At 32.8% G+C, this 21,247-nt stretch overlaps 1 protein-coding gene across 2 annotated transcripts in view; it reads right to left on the bottom strand.

Moving 5' to 3' along the window:
- Positions 1 to 9,810: 9,810 nt before the first annotated feature.
- Positions 9,811 to 21,247, bottom strand: part of LOC136978760 (zinc finger protein 423-like) — a 56,126-nt gene continuing 44,689 nt past the window's right edge. For both annotated transcript variants that reach the window (XM_067274581.1, XM_067274582.1), the window contains 3 exons: positions 19,167 to 19,517; positions 14,745 to 14,912; positions 9,811 to 13,818 (listed from right to left, as the gene is read on the bottom strand). In XM_067274581.1, the coding sequence (XP_067130682.1) occupies positions 10,615 to 13,818; positions 14,745 to 14,912; positions 19,167 to 19,517 (3,723 nt within the window). In that variant the 3' untranslated portion in view covers positions 9,811 to 10,614. The remainder of the gene's footprint in view (positions 13,819 to 14,744; positions 14,913 to 19,166; positions 19,518 to 21,247) is intronic.

Below are 21,247 nucleotides of genomic sequence, written 5' to 3'. Positions count from 1 at the left end.
TTTTTCTAAATGACTAATTTTCCTCTGGTATCAAGCCTCGGGTGATTACCGTTAATTAAGGAAGGGAGTGACATTATTTAGACAGCTTATCTTAGTCTCACTTATTAAGTAGCCAACACCGAGGATGGAGTAATGGAACTGATAATGTTTTGTCCTTGAGTTAGAACGAAAATTGCACCTCCACACTTTAGAATCTAGTATTAGGCCTAAGTCTAGGCAAAAACACGATTTGAATGATGCGATCTCCGATAATGAGTTGGTCTTAATGGCTTAATTCTTCGACGTTCGCCTTTAGCAGAGTTAAAACGAAAGGGGAAGCATATTAAACAGAAATGGAGTCGGCTGTGCCAGGTGCTGATAATTAGGATATAATTGGCACCAATAAATACTTTAAAGAAAGATTGCAGCGCTTTCAAAATTTATAACTATCTAATTCGTTTTTTTAATCCTCTTTTTTTTAGATTTTTTCAATCGACTATTTAGAGAAGGAAGATGCCAACTATTCTAACGAAAAATTAACGAAACGAAGAATTATTAATGGCATTTGTCATAAGTATTTGATGTGTCGGCTAAATAAAAAAGTATCGATCAAAAGCGACATAAGCAGTGATTATGCCGAATAAAGACAGTTATAAAATAATAAAATTGCTCGAGCTTCACAGAAAAAATATTGTAATATTAGCCTGCTCGAGTATATTTATTATAATCATCCAGGCATGAGCTATAAGAGCCGAAGCTAAGAAGAAGCTAAGAAGAAGAAGAAAAAAAAAGACTATCCTGCTTCATTAAAATTCTATTGGTCGGGAGACAGCTTTGAGCATTATCAACGCATGTATTCAATGTCCTTCTAGGCAAAACCCGATTTCATTTCCTGCCTGTGATGTGATTTTCCTCCGCATCACGTGATACGTCGTTGGTTGACCCCTTCACACCTGCATCGCGAAACTTCAACTCGGATGTCATCCGACTCTTCCAGAACTTTAATTTTCTTCTCAAGTGTTCTTGCAAAAGGCGTGAAAATTCTTCAGATCTGTTAATTGGCTTCGCTTCGACAGTAAAACAAGAACAAAAATCTCTATTAACCCGAGAAACGTAGGCAACAAAAGTTTTTCTTTCTAGTTCATTTTCCATCGGTTTTTTTTAAAATAGTGTAAAACTACGTTTTTATTAATTTAATTATAATAGTTCACTAGTGCATTTACTATAAAAGCTCTTTATTATTTCTACAATTGATTTATGAGGAGTTAGTCTTTTATGTCGGTAAATAAAACAAGAGAAAAAAAAATTTAATTTTCTATTCTCTTCCGTAACCGACAAGGAAGAAATGTAGATAAAAAGGAAGAAAAAATTGAATAGATACTATAATTCCGATTAAGAAAAGTTGTTTAAATTAACGCGGTAATCATCTAAAAACTTTATTAATGATGAAATTTGTTTTTAATTCATTCAGACGTTTCAACAATCGTTTGTCATTGGATATAAAAAGAAGAAAGATGTTACATAAAATACAAACGGATCGCAAACGGTAATAAAACTTCAAGAAAAAGTTATTGATTTCCGTTTTAATTATCTATTCTTTCCTCTTTAAATGCCTAAGAATATTTTTTATTACACAAAAAATTATTTCACAATTTCATTTCAATTTAATTAGATCCTGTCAATTAACAACTGTTTTCTTTTTTTCCGACAAAAACTTTATTAATTTTTATGATTTTTTTCTAATTTTCGTGGCTAATTAACAACAGTTTTAGACCTTTAAATGTACTCGGACTCACTCTAAGTAATCGCCAACAGAAAGATTAATTATCAAAGTAAACTAGCAAGCCTCTTTGAAGACAGAACAAAGCTATAAACAATATAATTATTTTAAATTAAATTATTATTATTTTTTACTTAGAAAATGCATACCCGATCCAATTAAATGTAGAAGAAAAATTCTTTTAAAAGTACAAAGAAAATAGCCTTAAATTTATTATTATTTTTAAAAGTAAATATGAGATAGAATACCGTAAAAGCAATTATATTTTACTGTATTGTAATTTTAAAATATAATTAAAATGTTATTTTTTAATTGTAATTAAGTTTTAATTGAATCGAGTTTAATAACGGAGTTAATTGTATAATTGGAAACGAAAGAAAAACAGTTTATTAAAAGAATTGTGTTTATTTATTTATTGTCACCATAAACTTAATTAGGTGGAAAAATAGAATTATTTGGAGGAAAATAATTTTCCGAAGATTAATTTTTTTTCTTGTGAGCGCAATTAAAAATCAATCAGAAAATGAGTAGATGAAGAAGGAGTCAAGATGGGAAAGGAACTTATAGTTCAATAAGTTATACACACGGGAGCCAAGAGTGGACGTTTCTATCGGGATCCGCCTCTCTAACTCCATCATCCGGGCTTTTTTCGACAAGTCACCTCCAGGGTCGTGCATCGGTTTTTCCGTGGCTACTCATCCATCAACAGCAAAACAACCGACTAAAGTGGAACAGAAGAAATGGTGTAATCTGTGTTAGTCCCCTGGGGTCGGTTGTTATTATTCTAAACACAATTGTGATTTTTCGTCGAGGTTAGATGGTCGGCATAAATTATAATCCTTATCGATAACGTCCATCTGGTCACAGTTCGATTTCTAGTGGGAAAATACAGAATACTTTATTCTGCTTTACTTTATCAACTAACATAAATCATATAACATCCAGAAACAAAAACAGTGAGTGGTACCGTCATAAGCTTAAGGAAAAGAAAACTCGAGAAGGTTCTGTGTTATCCTTATAATACACGCCGATGCTCTCGACAATTTTTATTACTTATGAGTAGAATAATACCTGCAGGATAAATATAAATTATTTAGACGAGAGAGTCTCGGAGTAAAAAAATTAAATTTAGCCGTATATTTTTGTTGCTTTATGAAATTCATGTTTTCCTTTCGTTGATTGAATATTGCTTAACTGTAAAATGCCAAAGTCTATAGAATCGATTAATATTTCTTGCCGATGACTTAACGTATTGTTGCCTTGTCAGTGATAGTATTAGGAGCATTATAGACGAAATGTTCTTATTGCATTGTAATTATTAGTTTTGTGCGTGTTGTTATGCCGTACAGTTTCCGATATGCGGAAAAAAATACAGATTTTTATAACGTACCGAAAAGAGAAACTGTATTATTCATAATTTATCATTTCGTTCGACGTCGTAATAGTTAAAAAAACAAAATGATTTATTATATTCTGTATATATTTGTTGATAGGTTAAAAAAGAATTTCTTTTGTGTGTTTTGAGGCATATTTTAGAGATGACAAAACTCATACTTTTACAAACAAACAAGTTGAAAGAGAAGAAATGTCTGGGTGTGAAGCAAGCACAATGAATAAGGAGAGTGCAAGGTGTCAGAGGTCAGTTAGCAATCAAGCACACACCTGGACTAATCTATCAAGAAAAGAAATGTCAGAATAAAGATCTCTAACACACATTCGCACACATGTAAGGAAAATCATTTATCGGAAATCTCCTTCGGGCTCTTGTATAGACGTGAGGGAAAAGAAGGTGATAGAACATCAGATAAAATAACTACAATCTTTATTCGTATAAGAGGAAGATTTTATCTGTCACTCTTGTATAAATTTACAGGTTGATATCAGATAACGGTTCTTAACAAGAATTAGTGCTGGCTATTAAGTAAACATAGTAAAACTTCAATACGGTATTAAAAAAAGACAAAGTATATTTTTAATCATAAAGCAAAGAACAATCATTAAACGAAGATCGCATAGACGATATGCATAAACGAATTACCACGTCATTAATAGAATATAATCGAAAATAATTATAGAATGGCATAATAGAGCCAATGGAACGAAACGGGCTGGCGGACTATAATGAAAGTCATGGTTGTACAAATACAAAGCAATCATTAATTATAAAGTCATGAAGTTTGAAGCATCGAAAGCCTGCAAACACCTGGTTTGCTTAATGAGAATCCAGTAGCTTTGGCCCGTGACCCTCACGCAAGTAAACATCATCTCATCTTTGATTTTTTTAAATCCTTTTCTTATCTATTTATTGCGAGAGGATAGATTATTTATTATCTTACCCCGGGCTAAATTGTGTTATTTGACATTTTAATGGTTTCCCCAGAACTGTCCACTCATTAGTATAACAAAACTCGTTTATACGAGATATCTTGTATTTCTTTCTGTCAGTCTCATCTGTAACGACAGTTACGTAGCATATTTGCAGCACGTCATAAAGTTTAATAGATCATATTATCTGGGCCTTTCACTCATCTAACATCCAAATTTATATCGATTGCTCACAATAATCTATCGGAATAAAAATAGCTTACTGACTTTGCACTTTATTTTATACATTCGTTTATTGTATGGCTCTTTTTTCGAGTTATATAATTCTTTACGCAAATAACTTTTCAATTAAATTTTAAATATTCATTTATTACATTTAAAAGTATCAAAAAAAGTAATGTAATACATACTTTTAACACTGTTTTTTCTTGATTAAGACTTGCGACATTGCACAAAATTGCAAGATTATATATAAAATGATAGCATAAACTTTATAGATATTTGTTGTTTTGTAATTCTTTATCCTTATTTAATACTTTTTCCAGCATAGATTATTAATAAGTAGCAAATGAAAATATAAAAGTTTTATGCGCTCTTTAAAATTAGCTCTAACAAAATCTCGATGTATTGCGTGCTAAAGAAGGGATTAAATTGTCATGTTTCCGTTTTATGGTTTGCATGATAGAATATAAAGATTTAAATATTTGAATAAGTATAGAATTTGTGTAAGCAAAATAATCCCAGTTATCTACATTGAAAGAAATAAATTTTAGATTTATACGTGGAAAGCCCCGAAATAAGCCTTGAAGGGATACTTTAACCACATTTAATGGATCAAAGCATACCTTAAAGTGTTTAGAGCGTTAATTGCGTTACAGTTTCGAGTCGATTTTAAAAAATGTCTGAATTAAAATTGCCATTTATCTCTCAATTAAGAAAACCCAACGAAAATTTTTCATTCGCAATATACATATATATATATATATTTTTTTAATTTATTGAGTTTAGTAAATGATAAACAGACCTGTAATCTTAAGGCTGTAATACCAGTTCTTGCAGAGTTATCGCCTTTATTTGTTTAAAGTTCTGTAAAAGAAAAATGATGCAAAAACCTCCAATTATAAAATGTGCGATTGAAAAATAATGATAAATAGAACCTGTCATTAGTGGTTGAGATTTTTTAAGCGATTCGTGAGTTTACTAGAACGTGACATTAGATGTGACTCGGTATCATTTGATTTTCTATTTGAACTGAAAGGCTAAAAATTGTCAAATGCATTAGTAAACTTAATAAAGTTTCATCTATAATAAAAAATCTTTCATGATATATCGAGAATTTTTCGTACAAATATAAATTTTCCTTTTGGTTAATTTTTATAATTAAAAGAACAAATGCATTTGACAGTTCCTGAATAATGTAACTTCTATTATGAAACTTCACGTTTAACATACTTAGATAAGATATTCATTAAAATGTCCTAGGAAGAGCCGAGTCCTATTTAATATATCAAAGTATTAAAATAAATGAATAAAATCTGTATTATTTTCGATACAATGTATACGTCATTTATAATAAAAATTATGAGTTTAGAAAATTTCAAATAGAGTAATTAATTAAAAAGTTTTAATTTATATTTCTGAATTTTCTTTTTTTAATTTTAATACCTGTTTTTTTATTTTAGATACTGAAAAATATATTATTATCGGTCTATAATTTTGTCTTCTGCTGTGACACGTTTACAAGTTATATAATACAGAAAATGTGTCATTAACTTTCTTAATTCTATAAAATTTTTATACAAATTAGACCTATATTTTATTATTATTAATTGTATGTATATTTTTCATTCCTGAAATTATTTGAAAATGCTATTTTTATTAATTATTGAGCAGAAAATAAGAATAAAAATTGCACATTTGTAAAAATTATAATTATAATTCATAATACTGGGCCTACATATAATTATGAGTATGAATTAAGCTGCTGCTTTTCCAATAAATAATATGTAAATGTTTAAATTACAAGGTTTATTGTAGAGTTTCAACTAATAATAATAAGAAAAAAAATCACGTCTTCAAATAATTAATTATTTATATACTTTCTGGAAACTTCAAAGAAAGTATCATTCTTTTTATTTTTGTAAAATAATTTGTAACAGTAACAATTTTAATGAAGGTTTTCTTCTACCAAAGACTACTTAGACAGTCGTTTCACGTTTAGAAAAAATGACAGAGTATTCACTTCCTAAATGCCATTTTTATTTATTTATTTTTTTATTATTTGCGTCGTCAAAGAAATAAATTATTGTAGAAGAGCTAAAAGCCTTTTGGCATAGTCCAACGTGGGGGTGTCTCTTACAATACAATCTAGTCACGTGTCAAAGGTGGGTCGACGAGAAATATCCTGTCACCTTATGGATCGTGACAACTATTGTCTACTGTCCGACTATCATCTAATTTAAATCATTCTGTCGCCTAACAGGACGTCCGACTAAGAATATTAGTAAACATTACTAATTCTGGATGGATTTCAGGTTTTTCTTTAATCATAAATGCATCTAAAATATGAATCTTCTTAAGGATCAACTTGCAAATTTATTATTTTTTTTTATTATAATTTATTATAATGTTTAGATAACATTGTTAACATTATTCAGAAAAAGAATAAGAAACGTTTTAATATTTATAAGGTTACCGGCTTTAAAAATAGATTTGTTAATAAAAATTAGATTTAGAGTGAAAAATTAGGTTGCTTATTCTGTCGTTTCATAATTCGATGTTAAGGACGAGAAAGAAGTCAACCTCGATTTATTTTTATAATAATAAAATATAACAAATCTTTATTGTCGAGTGAAAGAAAGGGATGTCATTCTACAAACAATTCTTTTTAGTACAGTGTATTCATATTCTGTGGCATATTAAAATGCGTTTAGTCTTCGGAGAATTTAGAAAAGAGCAAAGGTCACTACGACGTAATATTTCTCTGTGATACGTATAAGTCTAGACCATTGGGGAAATTGTGTACAAGACCCACTATTGTCTCCACAGGAACAAAAGAGGGTCTATAATCAGTATGTCTGAACTGGTGTATGACCTGACAGAGGTGAGATAGGTTCGCATTTATCTCGCACTTAATTAATAACGTCCGAGATGAAGAAGGCAGGTGTTGGTAATCTTTAATTCTTTCGTCCTCCCTCTTTCGAGTGTCGTGTTCCTTTTTTTGCTGTGCAATACATGGGCGTAAACCTCTTGTATTACAGGCTGGCACTATCCATCACGTGTATGCTTGAGATATATTTATGATGTCTTTCTGGGTCGCGTGTAACTCCTATATAAGGCCCTTACTTGTTAATAGGTCAAGATAGATATATTTAAAATGTATGTATATTAGATTTAAATTATGAAAATCGCTTCGGTTAAAATATTAATTAGAAAAATTTCGATTTTTATATTGGCTGCATCCAATCAATAATACGTGTCAACTCGACACCTGCTGCTAGAGAAGTTGCGAAAAGTATAATTATGTAATAATCAAAAAATATGAAAATGTTTGATCTATATTAACACGATCTTTCATATATAATGACGTATCGCGGAGAATTTCGAATAAATTACGAAACAAAAAGAGTAAATTGTTGTATACAGCCTACATATCGAAAAATTATTAATAGCCGCTAAGATAAACCGATAAAAACTTGAATGGTAGCTTATGTTTCATCTTATCGTAGATAAAATTTAAACTATATATCAGTTCGGTAAATCTTCAATGACAAGAGTAACAGCATCACGCCATTTTAACGCCATATTTCTATAGTCGATGTATCGCTTATTAATTTCTAATTGATTGTTCACGTCGGGAAGAGGCTCTACTATTGTGTTGACGCAATGATGTCAGAACGGTCTATCGATTAAAACTTCCAATGGATGAAGAACTGGTTTTTCTATCTTTCGCTACGCTAATGATCTATAGGATGACACCGATAATTACATAAAGATATCGAGGTCAATGTTGAAATAGGATCAACTATGTAATTTTATCAATAGGAAGAGTGCACCCGTTAGTTCCACATTTTGCCTCTAGGTGGCCGTAGATTGCTTGTAGAAGCTCGATTTAAATTACGAAGAATTGACTTAACTTTATGCAATTTTTCGATTTAAATAAATATTCGTAAATTTATTAATCAGAGTGAAATGACAATTTTCTTTCTGACGTCTTCACGGTTGGACAAGCTGACGAACTTTATCTTTTTAATCAGCGCTTTCCAAACAATGCTCTAATTCCAAATAGTCTAACCGAAAAAGAAAACGTTTCTGGAAAACAATATATCCTGGTCTGTTTTCTTTTGTTGTCAAATGACGAGATCGTCTTACCTTCTAGATAATGGATTTGATAATCCATTTGGTAACTCTACACTCTTCTGAAACAAAAGAGAATTCTTGGAATTTTATTCTTTGCAAAGTCGTTGTCGTCTTTATCAGTTGTCTTAAGGCCGCTTTCAACATACCCTCCAGGTAATCTATTAGGAAAATGTATAGAAGCCTTAAAAACGTTCTCGAAGTTCGAGATTCATAAATTTTCGCTCGTTATATACATACATACATACATATATTATATATATATAATATATATATATATATATATATATATATATACTGTATATAGCTTAGAGTTTTTCTTTTATTTCTAATAAAAATCTCTCTCGATTGTTATTTACATGACTATTTTCATATTCATTTTAACGGCAAAATTTTAAGTTGGCGTTTTCGGTAATTTTTTTAAAGGAAAAAAAATTTGAATCTTAATGGACGATCTTTTACGTTCAACTTGAAATTTATCAAGAATTTAAATTAATTATAAAATTCCCAAGAAATTTCTGTAATGAAGTTACACAATAATTATTTTGTGGTTTGTTTTTTGTGTCAGGCAGTGTAAATACACTTAAGTTAAGCAGTAGAAAAAGCGATAAAAACTGTAAAAGTTTTATAAAATTAAATAGTATGTGTATTAAATAATTATCTGTTGAGAAATGAAAATTAATTTTTTCTAACTCTTGATTATTTATGAGAGTTATTAAAGGATGAACCGAAACTTGTTACAGCATCGATTAGTGGAAGCGAAAAATCATTTTTTATCTATTAAAATAGCTCTCAGTATATTTTTGTTAAAGCTTATATTGAATTTCAATTACTATATTTTGAATTTGATAAATTATCTATATTTTAAGTTATTTTTTCCTGCAGAAAAATTTATTCGTTTAGAAATTAGTAACAAAGGTTGACTGTCCTGTTAAATTATTTACCGGAATGATGTTCTGGATTCTTGTCACGCACAACGACAAAGACGTGATTTTGTAGAGACGAAACAATTAATAGAGAAAGAGTAGAGAGAAGTCTTGGGGTTTTGCTTCTCTGTACTTAACATTCACAGTAAGCTGGAGTGGGCGGCAACTGTAGGATTGCCACACGTAAGTAGCTTCAATTTGCTTGGTGACCCCGGAGGAACACCCCAATTTACTTCGTTCGGGCCACAGCCCATAGAACGAATGTGTGAAGCCTTCATCCATTAAATATAGCCCCGCTACCACCCTGAGTGTCAAATATCCTGTACATTAACAACATCTTCCCACATATCTTTCGAAACTATTGACATTTATCTGTAGGTAACTCAAATTAGAGAGGTTAAAAAAAGTAATTTTATTCCCTTCCGCTAAAATATATATATATATATATATATTTATATATATATAGGTCTTACAATTCAGGAAATGAAGAGCGCGTGAACAAAATGTATACCACTCATTTTTTAAATTTATATTGTCTATTTGGACCCTCTATTTATTTTCTAAACAAATAAATGGTGAAAAAATAAACACGCTAGACGAGGTACAATCCTTGTTCTCCCTCACATAAAAATATAGAAAAAAGTCTTAAAATCTAATAAACAAAAACAAGAAATTACAATAGCAAACTGGTATATGGAACATAACAAAACCATATTTCACATAGCCTTGGTTTTTTTGTCTCAATAATAGTTAACAACCGAAACGAGACCTATAATAATTACAACGATGTTAATAGTTAGTTTCCATAACCAGTATCACAAGAAACTTTGTTGTAACTCGCACACAATCAACCACGAGTTTGGCATATTATTTTTGTTAGGTCCACAAAAGATGCTGTGCTTTCTCCAAGCCAGCACTCAACAGAAAACATTTTTTTGTCCTCCTCCTGTTTTTATGTAGCTGTCTAAATAACTCCCAGAGTTATTTAGGAAATAAATAGGTATGTATATATTTTATATATATTTATATAAATAAACATTAAGGCAGTTACCGTGATGGAGAACTTTTCCGGTAGAAAAACAACCATTATTTACACTGTTATAAATAACAAAAATGACCCCGAAACTATTTACATGTAAATAGCCTATCTTCTAGTTTTTTATAAGCTCATCTAAGTGGCCATATCAACAGATGGGAAAGAGAAAGGCCATTGAACGTGCTTCGAGATATTAGCACCATTTTTATAAATCACGCGGCAACTTCTGGGGGTGGCACAGCAACACTTTCTTCGTTTACGGAAACTGGAGAGTCCCTCATGTCACCCTCTTCCGGAAGACTACTGCATTCACTACTTTCTAGGTCTTTGGCATCTCCAGAGGTCGAACTTTGACCAGGTGAAGATTCGGAAAGATCATCTGGAGGTGGATCGTCCACGTGTGCTATGGTCACGTCGTGACTCTTCAGTAAATGGCTATCCAAATTTTGTAATGTTTCGAAGATATCTCCGCACACAGTACAAATGTGTTCGTAATGTTTCTGATGAATTTCCATCATATGTTTTCTCAATCGTCTCATTGACGGAAATGATTCAGAACACAGTTCGCACGGATTAGTAGTGGAACTAATATGAATCCTCATGTGTTCCTTGACGTGACATTTTCGAGAAAACGTTTTTCCACAATGAGGGCACATAAACGGTTTCAATCCCGTGTGAGATTTCAGATGAGCCTTTCTATTTTCTTTTCTTGCAAATCTTTTTTTGCATATTGGACATTCATATGGTTTCTCCCCACTATGAGACCTCATATGAATATTTAGGTTCCTTGATAAAGCAAATTCTTTATTACATTGAGGACAGGTAAACTTAGTTCCCTGCGTATGAATTCTCATGTGTCCTTGTAGATTGCTCAAACATGGAAACACCTGCTCACACTCTGTACACGGGAAGCATTTTTTACCTTCTTGAAGATCGGTATCACTATGGCATCGAAAATGATGCTGTTGCATATCAGACGACGTCTGGAATACTTCTGGACAGAGAGAACATTTGTAGGTATTTCCTTTTTGTTCGTGCAATTTTCTGTGATTATTCAAATTGATAATCGTGTTGAACACTTTAGAACAATCAGTACATTGATATTGTTCAGATGCACCTTCGAACTCCGTATGTAATAAAATATGATTTTCTAATTCCGCTCGAAAGAAAAACTTCTGAACACAACGTGAGCAATCGTACGGTCTTGCAGTAAGTCCGTGATCCAACATGTGGATCTGTAATAAATGAGGAGTGGTAAATACAGAACTGCAAATATAACAAGTGTATGTGGAACATCCCTCAAACGTATGTTCAATTAAATGACATTGAAGTTTTGCAGGCGAGTCTAATACTTTGTGGCATAATCTGCATTCATGGCACGTACCTTCTTGTAAAACATGAGTAGCCACATGCATTTGTATCTCGGCTTCTGTATCGAAAGACATCTGGCATTTAATGCATTGGTACGTTTTACGATGCGTCACTCTATGCTTTTCTAACTCTGTCAAATTTTCGAATTTCACGTGGCATTCGTGACACCGCAAATCATCAGTTTTGCTATGAAAACAATCTTTGCACATGTAAGTGTGAACGCCATCTTGCTTACCAGTAATAATTAGATGGTTAACTTCGTAGTGTCGTGTACACACGCAACAAGAATATAAGTTTTCATTATTTTTTAAATGAAATCTAGCGTGAAGCCGAACTTCGACCTCGGATATCAACGTCTGCCTGCAGACTACACAAGGTAACGGAAATCCATGGTTATTATGTTGTTGAATGTGTGTGTAAAATTGCTCTTCACTCTGCATAGTCATTCGACAATTCACACAGGTACTGCCGTAAACTACTTTACAATGAGTCAGTTTGTGTTCTGCTAGTACAGATGCAGACGGACAGAGTTCATCGCAGATATTGCATTTGTGTTTACTTGGACTTACGGTGTGTGCTTTCATGTGATTTTCCAATTCTGTTCGGGATTTGCACGATTCGTTACAATAAGCACAAAACAAACTTAAGGTGGCCTGTCCCGATTTTTGCGAGCCAGATGTACGAATATTGTGCATATGTCGACGATGAGAGTTGAGTGAAGATTCTGAGGGAAAACTTGCATCGCAGATATCGCATCGGATTTCTTTCTTAGAGCCGCTATCTGAAGAATTTTCATTTCTATTACGTGATTTGAGACTAAGATTTTGTGCCACTTCAGCCGTGCCATTCGACATTCTACTGGAGCTACTTAACATGGCCACATCCGTTGTATGTACTGTTTGCATATGCTTATCCAAGAGAAATTCGACGTGAAAAGCCTCACCACATAAGACACAAGAGAATTGTTTTTTGTGTGTGCTCACGTGATATTGAAGTTGAAGTTCGGTTGGAAAGCATTGATCACAAAGTAAACAGCGAAATGGTTGAAGTTTAGAAAGATGCGAAACTCTAACGTGTAGCTGAAATTCAACATCTGAGCGGAAGACAGCATTGCACGATGTACATTTGAAAAGTCTACATTCATTGCTATGCTTAACAGCAAAATGCACTTGAATGCTTACTTTGGAATCGAACATTTCTTTGCAGAGAGCGCATCTGTATAAATGGTGAGCGTGAATATCCATTAGATGTTTCTGAAGTTCATCAGGCTTATTGAATAATTTTAAGCAACACTGACATCCATATTCTGTGCTAGTTGATAGATAATGGCTGGTAACATGGCTGTCGAGTTGGTCTTCAGTCGTGAACTCACCGTCACATTCGGTACACGTGAATTTTTGTTTTACAGCATCCAGATGAGTTTTCAAATGAGTTCTGAATGATTCGAAGTCAGAAAACGCCGCATTGCACTGATTACATAATAATGTATGAGGAGATGGAAATTCGTGGCTAGTAGTACCGTTGTATGTCGAAGGTTCTGTTTTAGGCATAACCATTCTGTTTTTTCCCGTCTTAGTGTTACTCTCCGTCTTTCCTACTTGAGAAATGGGAGTGCCAGAGCTGGCATCTCTTTCGTGCATAGATCTGACATGATCGAGTAACGCAGACGGACTAGTAAATCCCATAGTACATTGTGAACAGTAAACATTCTCTCTGCACTTAGAAATGATGTCACAAAAGCTGTGGATAGTTAGCGTATGTTTTTGAAGAGCGTGAACAGTTCCAAATTTCATAGTGCAGTAGTCACAATCGAAATCGGAAGAGGACGGTGGATGTTGAGACAACAAGATTGAAGGTAATTGAGATGGAGAAGTTGGAGTATCTCCAGACGATGTTATGGGAACATGGTAAGCTTGAACGTGCAGTTGAAGGCTTTCGAGATTGGAGAAATCGCACTGGGAACAAAACCCACAAGCGAATTTCGTGGAAGCATTCGATTCTTCTCTCACACCATTCACATCTGTCATAACGACATCTTCATGCACCTACAGAGAAAATAATAATTTTAAAATGTTTTATTCCCTACAGAATTATTATATGTTATCTTATAGTATAAAATTATTTTAAAAATTCGATCAATATTACGTTAATAATATTTCAAACAATATTTTTTAAAGTTTTCGTATAAAAAATGAAAATATTTTAAATATAGGACCAATTTTTGAAGGTGTCCAAATTAACTTTAATGATTCTATTTCTTTCTTTGTAATATCCTAAATGTCTATTATCAGTTTGAATGCAGCTTTCGCAATTATAACCTGCAGGTTTAACATGCGACCTTCACTAATAATAACCCTCTCCACAACCTGAAGAGGTGCAGCACAAAATTTATCCAGAGAATGCCGAGTCCAGCTCAAGGCCAGGATGCAGTACAGATTTTAACTCTTGTAAAAACGTCTTCATTTATAATTTAACTTGCTAAAAATATATACAGCTCTATTAATCTCGTTGTATTAGTTTTCGAAATTTTGACTAGTTATACACGAAGAACAAGTAATTATATTGCGATCGAATCTCTCTTGCTTCTTTAAAATTTACGAATTAAATTAAATAATTAAATTATTCATTATAGTTTTTCTATTCAAATTAAAAATTTATAGTACCAAGACATACTCCCAGAAGAATATCGGCAAATACCTTACGGCGATGTCGACTATTCAGACATGAGGTCACATTGATGTATCATTAATTATGCTTATGTATGTGTCTGTATGGATCATATTTAGTACAGGTACATTATAGGGGAAAAAATGATTAATTATTACCATATTAATTATGATGGTAAATGAAAAGAAGCGTAAACTTTACGAGAATATTTTTGCTGTGGTTATAATTCTTCCTTTTAAAAGAAACTAAAATTTCGAAAATAGTGATTCTTTCATATTTTAATCATAGTTTTATAGCTGTGTACCTTTTTATGAAGAGTTAAGGCTTCCGGAGAAGGAAAGATCACCTCGCACACGCTACATTTTCCCTGAACATCGACTGCTTCTCCTTGGTGACGAACGATCGGGCTGGGACTAAGTTGAGGCAGAAAAGCTGGGGAACTGCTTCCATCTCCGTGACTTCCTACATGTGTCTGGAAAAAAAACGTAGATTGAAGTTTGCGTATACAACAATCGATTACATTCAAAAAGAAAAGAAAATTAATGGATTTAAATTGGCCTGTTTTCTAACTATGCAATTATACTTTAAAGATAAGTTCCGTAGCCTACATCCTATTAAAACGAGGAGAAAATTACTTCTTTACAAGATCTGCATTATCACATGATTATTGTAGAAAGACATAAATCAGCCGCATTGTAAGGCAGAGCGTGGGACGAAAGGATATTAATTGTTTTTGATGAACTACACCTTTAGCCACCCGATCAACTTATAGAGGCTGGATCTATCAATGACAATTTACATCGGCTGACAGTTTGTCATTACTGCGTATAGTGATTATCAACATCTATTGAAGTGCTGGGCTCTACCCACTGGCTGATAAATGATGCAGCAGACTTATCTTCAGATACTAGGACATGTTTCAAATTAGGGTTTTTGAGCGAAACAAGGATCCGATCCCCTTAAGGGTTAGCGACAATTCGGTAAGGTGTGAAGTGCAGGAGCAGCCCCACCTTGGAACATCGGAGATTTATAGCATCGACAAATCGTTCAATAGGTGAACGGCAGGGATACGCTGTACGTACCGAGATATTACAGATCGATGACAGTATAGCAACATTCCCCACCCTCATTAAACATCAGGGAATTTATTATACAGCAGCCGCGATAAATTGGATGCCAAGAGGGATGGTCCCCTTTCCTTCACACCTAATTCTTATATCCCTTAAGGCAACAAATAAATAGAAAATTTTATTCTTTAAATTCTATAAATATTCCTTCTCAACTCGTTATTAATCTACAGAATTCTCATTTTAAATTCTTAGAGGCAATCTAAATGAAAGGAAGATTTTACAACTCGTTCCGTATAATTGAGATGTTAAAATAAGGAAGGCTGCAGAAGCTCATCTTCGTGACGATTCGTGAGTTACGGCCTCACCCATCACGCACGTTTCACCTCAGCGAATGACATAAGGGAGAAGTCTGATGAAAGAACAACTCTCCACGAAAAAAAAGCCCACTATCGGGTGGCTGGCGCCACGGTCGCACGAAAATTGCATGTCGGAAAGTCATTAGAGAACATCTATGGGTCTTCGCAGCTATAAAGTGAGCAGTAATATTCTGCTCTCGCTATATTTTCTTTCTGCTTACAACAACAAAACGATGACGACTTGGCGGAGGTTGAAGCGCTCTTTTCACAACGAGTTGCGTGTGGATATCCATTAAATGCTGCCATTTTCCCCATTCTTTTCATTCCCTATTATCAATGTTCGAAAAGGCGTGAGCTTGAGCATTTCTCTCATAAAATGTTTGCAGAAACTACCGATTGACGCTTGGCCTTTGAAAAACAACACTGCTTAAAGTTATACCAAATACTATATTTTATTTTTCATTATCAGACTATCAGAACTAAGGTGAAAAAAGCCTTAGATAAAGCTTTATATATACCTTATAGATTATGTATAAAATTCTAAATTCTTCATTTAAAAAACACATTTTAAATAATTTTTTAAATAATATACATAATTTAGAAGCGTCAGAAGATTAATTTACAATTTTATTCTCTATTACTTTCTTAAATTCTAGTAAAAAAAAACATTTTTTTCCTTAAGATTCGAACGTATTTCTTTCGATATGAAGTTGTCAAAGTAAATTAATTTAAAAATTGCTTGTTTAACCAAACCTCGACTACAGAATTAAGTCTTAATTCAATATTCTAACATCATACTATATAAACAGTAGTTTTAATCTTAAATAGGAGAATCGCAACATAAATTTTTAATGAGAAACAGCTTTTTCCTAGAAGATAATCAGTAAAATTTCCGTATCAATAACTCTTTTATCAAATTAGAATAATAAAGCAAATTAAACAGGTTTACAGGAATGGTAAAGAAGATTAAAGTAAAGCTGAAAAGCCTGGAAAGGTAAAGTGAAACTTTAAGGTTAGCAGGAAAAAAAACCGAATTTTTATAATGACTGATAAGAAAATTTATAGATAAAACTATTTAGATTTATTGCATCGGTATGTTTAGTTTCTCTCACTACATGACTGAAATGGTTGTCATCTATCATAAGTGACAGTTGATAAGGAGTTAATAATGCAGATATGTTAAAATAGCCGACATCCTACTTATAAGGTAGTGAACGGGATAAGATTAGAGAAGAGTTCGAGGTCAAGACAAACATCATAAATGGTCTAGAAGATACATTTATAATTGAATATGACCAACGAGTCGTGAAATGAACTTAAAAAAAAAAATGTCTGGATGAAACGAGAAGAAAATTTAAATATTTCTAAGTCTAAAATTTTAATTTAAATTATTATTCATTTCTGGAGAGAAAATCGAATTAAGTGTAGTCTATCTTAATTGCGGATAGCTGAATGTCTTTCCGAATTATAACAAATGATTGTGCTAGAGCGACGAAGTTAATCGATCATTGCTCCACCACAAAAGACTAAACTTCAATTCTACAAGTGCTCTCAAGCCCAGTGTTTAATGTTAAACCAATATATTTAAAGAATAAATGATCCTTCTGCAGGGGCTTTCATTTAAATAGTAGGCCTGTTATTATCGTGGTAAATAAGAGATATTATCTAGAGAAATGCAAAAAGTGATTTTTGGGAGTCACCGAATTCTTTCTTCTTCGTTCTGCGCGTGGTATGTACTGTACTTTATAGTCTTTGGATACGCCTTTCTTAAATTAAGACGTCATTTTTTTTCATAATTTGATTTTTTCGTTTATAAATTTCGGAGGTTGAGTTTGGTCGAAACCTCCTCATTTATCTTTAACCAACAGATTAATGGCTGCGGGGCTAATTTGAAGTTCTTTTTACCAGCAAATCTCAAACTTCACTTAATCACTTTCTCAACATTTGTACCTTTTTCTAAGTTCATAATAGGTGTAAACGTCCGAAACATTCTTCTAACATAGCACTAGTTATAGCTATCTTCAGATCTACCTTGGGGGCTATTTGCTCGCCGTAAGGGATCATATGTCATTATAAATACATAGACGTACTTGCGCTGTTTGTTTTTCACCATCTAGTGGATTTAAGTGTACTTTAATTGTTTATTCTGGCTACGGGCTAAGAATATTACCACACAAATACAGGATGGATCCATTGTATTTCGGGACTTCTCGCTCGAGAACTGGAGGGCTTTCTTAAGGATTTACATAAGACTCATCTAAGATAACAGCACTAATGAGTCTAAAAATGCGATTTCTTCAAACAGCTTTGAGGAAAATTTTTACACAACGGACTATATTTACTTTAGTATTAATGATTTAGAAATATTCATTTAATCTTTTCCGGTACTTTTTTGGGCCAAGTTTAAATTGAGTAATCAAACTATAAAACAATAAGAAGTGTCTTATCTCCCAACTTTTTAATTATGTAAATTATTTCAATGTAATTGCTCTCTGATAAAATATTTATGACTGTTATGAAAATATAATTTATGAACATTAAGCTTATTATAAAGTAAATATGGAGAGTATTAACTGGTGTTATAATTAATTCTTCGTGTCGTCCTGGAACAAAATAAAATTCTGCCAACCGAACGGAACTGTGCTAATCAAGTACGGTAATCCTTTCTAAGTTTTTATACGACTCATAAAATCCAATTAATGATTTAAAGCTTACTGAAGCCTAATCATTATATGCGATGCCATTTATTCAATAAGATAATAGGCGATAAGCTGTCTTTTTCTTTTGGACTAAATAGAAAAAATAACTGCGGTATTATTCATAGTCTCAACTAACTTTCTACTTTGTGTTCAATTTTTAACTCTGAAAGCGTTTATGAGTTTGGAGTTTCTCCGATTTTGAATTATCGATACATCAATTTGTGTTCAGCCTAATGATTTATCTATCGTAATCCTTTGTTGATATGGCGACATCCTTTGTCTCGTCCTTGTCTCATGTAGAGACAACAGCGACTAGAAAAATCAATAAAATTTGCCTGCATTCTCTTTATCAAGGTTTCAGTCTAATTTTCTGTTTTTCAATTCGCCGAAAATTACTCGATTATTTTGATTAATGCAAATATCAGAATGGATAATTCGATGCAATTTTTCCCTACGACAAAGCGACAATTTATATTCTTTAATAAACGGGGAAAAAAAAATCGCAAATATAAATTTTTGTTTCTATCGATAACAGTTGTAAGCTGCTATCGATAGTGTTGTTAGAAAGATAATGAAAAAGTTACTTCTCGTAAGAACTAACCTGCAAATCCCTGGCAGTGGTAAAAACGAGCGAACATTGGAGGCATCGAAATGTTTGTGCCGAATTTGATCCATCCGTAGGTTGTTCCCTCTTGTGATTCTGCATATGGGAAGTAAGAGCGGCAGCAGTATTGTAACCGCGATTACAGACTGTACACTGAAATGGTTTAGCATTATCGTGCGTTTTCATGTGTATCTTGAGGTGGTCGCTGCGGGAGAAAGCCGATTCACAATGTGGACAACGGTACTTCCTGTCACCCGTATGCAGTTTGACATGTCGGTCTCTACTTCTTTTGTGTTTGAACAGTCTTTGACAGTAGTCACACTTAAAAGGCATCTGGTCGCTGTGGACCTGTTGGAAAACGAAAATAAATTAAACCATTATACCATCGATTTATCCTTATACTAAAAAACTTTATTTTGTATTGCCCAAGAGATCTAAATTAAGTCGAAGTAAGCGATTTTCGACATTCATTCCATTAAAGATTGATTATTCGGTTTAGGTAGCGAATCACTCCTTAAGAATATAAAATTAATTTTAATTAATTAAATTATTAATTATGTTTAATCTATTCTTAAAATCATAAATATTTTATAAAACTTGAAATAAAATATAATGCCTGTACTCATCAGTTAACTCCGTCAACTGACGTGATCTTAATTTTAAAGAATGTACTGTACAAGTACCAAAAAATATTGCTACTGAAATTCATTATTCATATACAATTTAACCGGATTACTAATTATCTTCATAATTTATATGGGTCTAGTTAGAGCATCGAGTTATATATATTTTGATTTATAATTATGAAAAAAAAATAACAATAAATTTTAAAGAAAGTAGAAAATTTAATAATAAAAAAGCTGAGTAATGCTCCCGTATTAAATATTTACTCGGACTAGATTTTATTATTGTTAATAAAACATTAATTTTTTGTGTTTAGATTATAAATGTTAATGATACTCCACTTCACGAGAGTTTAAATTTATTGTAATTAGTGAAGAAACACTTCTGTTTTTTATGTTTGCATTCTTTCTTACGAGACCGATGTTTTGTTCATTAAAAGCTCATAAATGTTATGCAAATATTAAAGAATGGAGAGTTAGAGATGATTAATTCTGGCACGAATTTCAATTTAGTAAACATTTTGTGTCAAAACGAAATAAAATGGCTGAGCAAGAAAATCAATTTACAGGTCAGAATGGAAGGTGGCGGCGACGTTCAACATTCCCTGTTGGAAAGAAATTCACTGCTGCCTATTGTATTACTGATTTTGCAGTGCAGTAGTGGCTCCCACAGAGCAAAGGAGTCGTCCATAAAACAAGGGGTTGGACTGTCCCCCCACCCCTCACGTTCGCCTCTAGGCAGCGAACCACCCCCCGAGAAGAGACTTACTTTTAATGAAGACTGCTAGGTTAGTGGCTGGGGTGCCAGCGGAGTCCAGACTTCCCTAGCTGTTCCCTGGTCATTGCCCCTACTGTTTTGGCCGCGATAAGGACATCGCCGAGTATTCTTCAATTTAGACGTTTGAAAAATCCGGCTCCACACCCTTTATAACGGACAATCTGCATCTTTTAATTGCTGTTTTCTTTCGGGCGGGATTTAAACTCGGGGAAACCTGCTTTATGTAACAAATAACTGAAGAATAAATCGTTAATATCGAGTTGGGAGAACAATGGATTGGTTATGCAAATTAAGCATTTCCTCTTCTCCCGTTTTACTGTTAATGAGTTCTTCAAAGAGACGTTGCTCATATACGCATTCTTCGCTTAATTTATCCATAAAGCTTTCAAGGATATTGTCTTCCGGAGAGTAAAATTGAATAAAGTCGCCTAAATTATTATTACAAAGATCGGAGAGACGAGTTCGGTTCGATCACTATTAATTTAAATATATATAAAAAAAGACCTATTAATTTATAAGCTTTCAGTTAAAATAATTAGCCTACCGTAGGTGTAATTATCTTTCAATTACATGGAAAAACTGATTTGAAAGTTCTGAAAATCCTGATATAACTTAAGGGTAATTAGAATAGCTATGTGCTAGGGTCGGCGATAGAATCCCCACGTACCGACTGTCAA

This window comes from Centruroides vittatus, unplaced genomic scaffold (genome assembly GCF_030686945.1).
Source record: "Centruroides vittatus isolate TY-2023 unplaced genomic scaffold, ASM3068694v2 contig_549, whole genome shotgun sequence".
NCBI lineage: Eukaryota > Metazoa > Arthropoda > Arachnida > Scorpiones > Buthidae > Centruroides > Centruroides vittatus.
The sequence above is the reverse complement of the archived record's forward strand: the minus strand, read 5'-3'. Positions and strand labels throughout refer to the sequence as shown.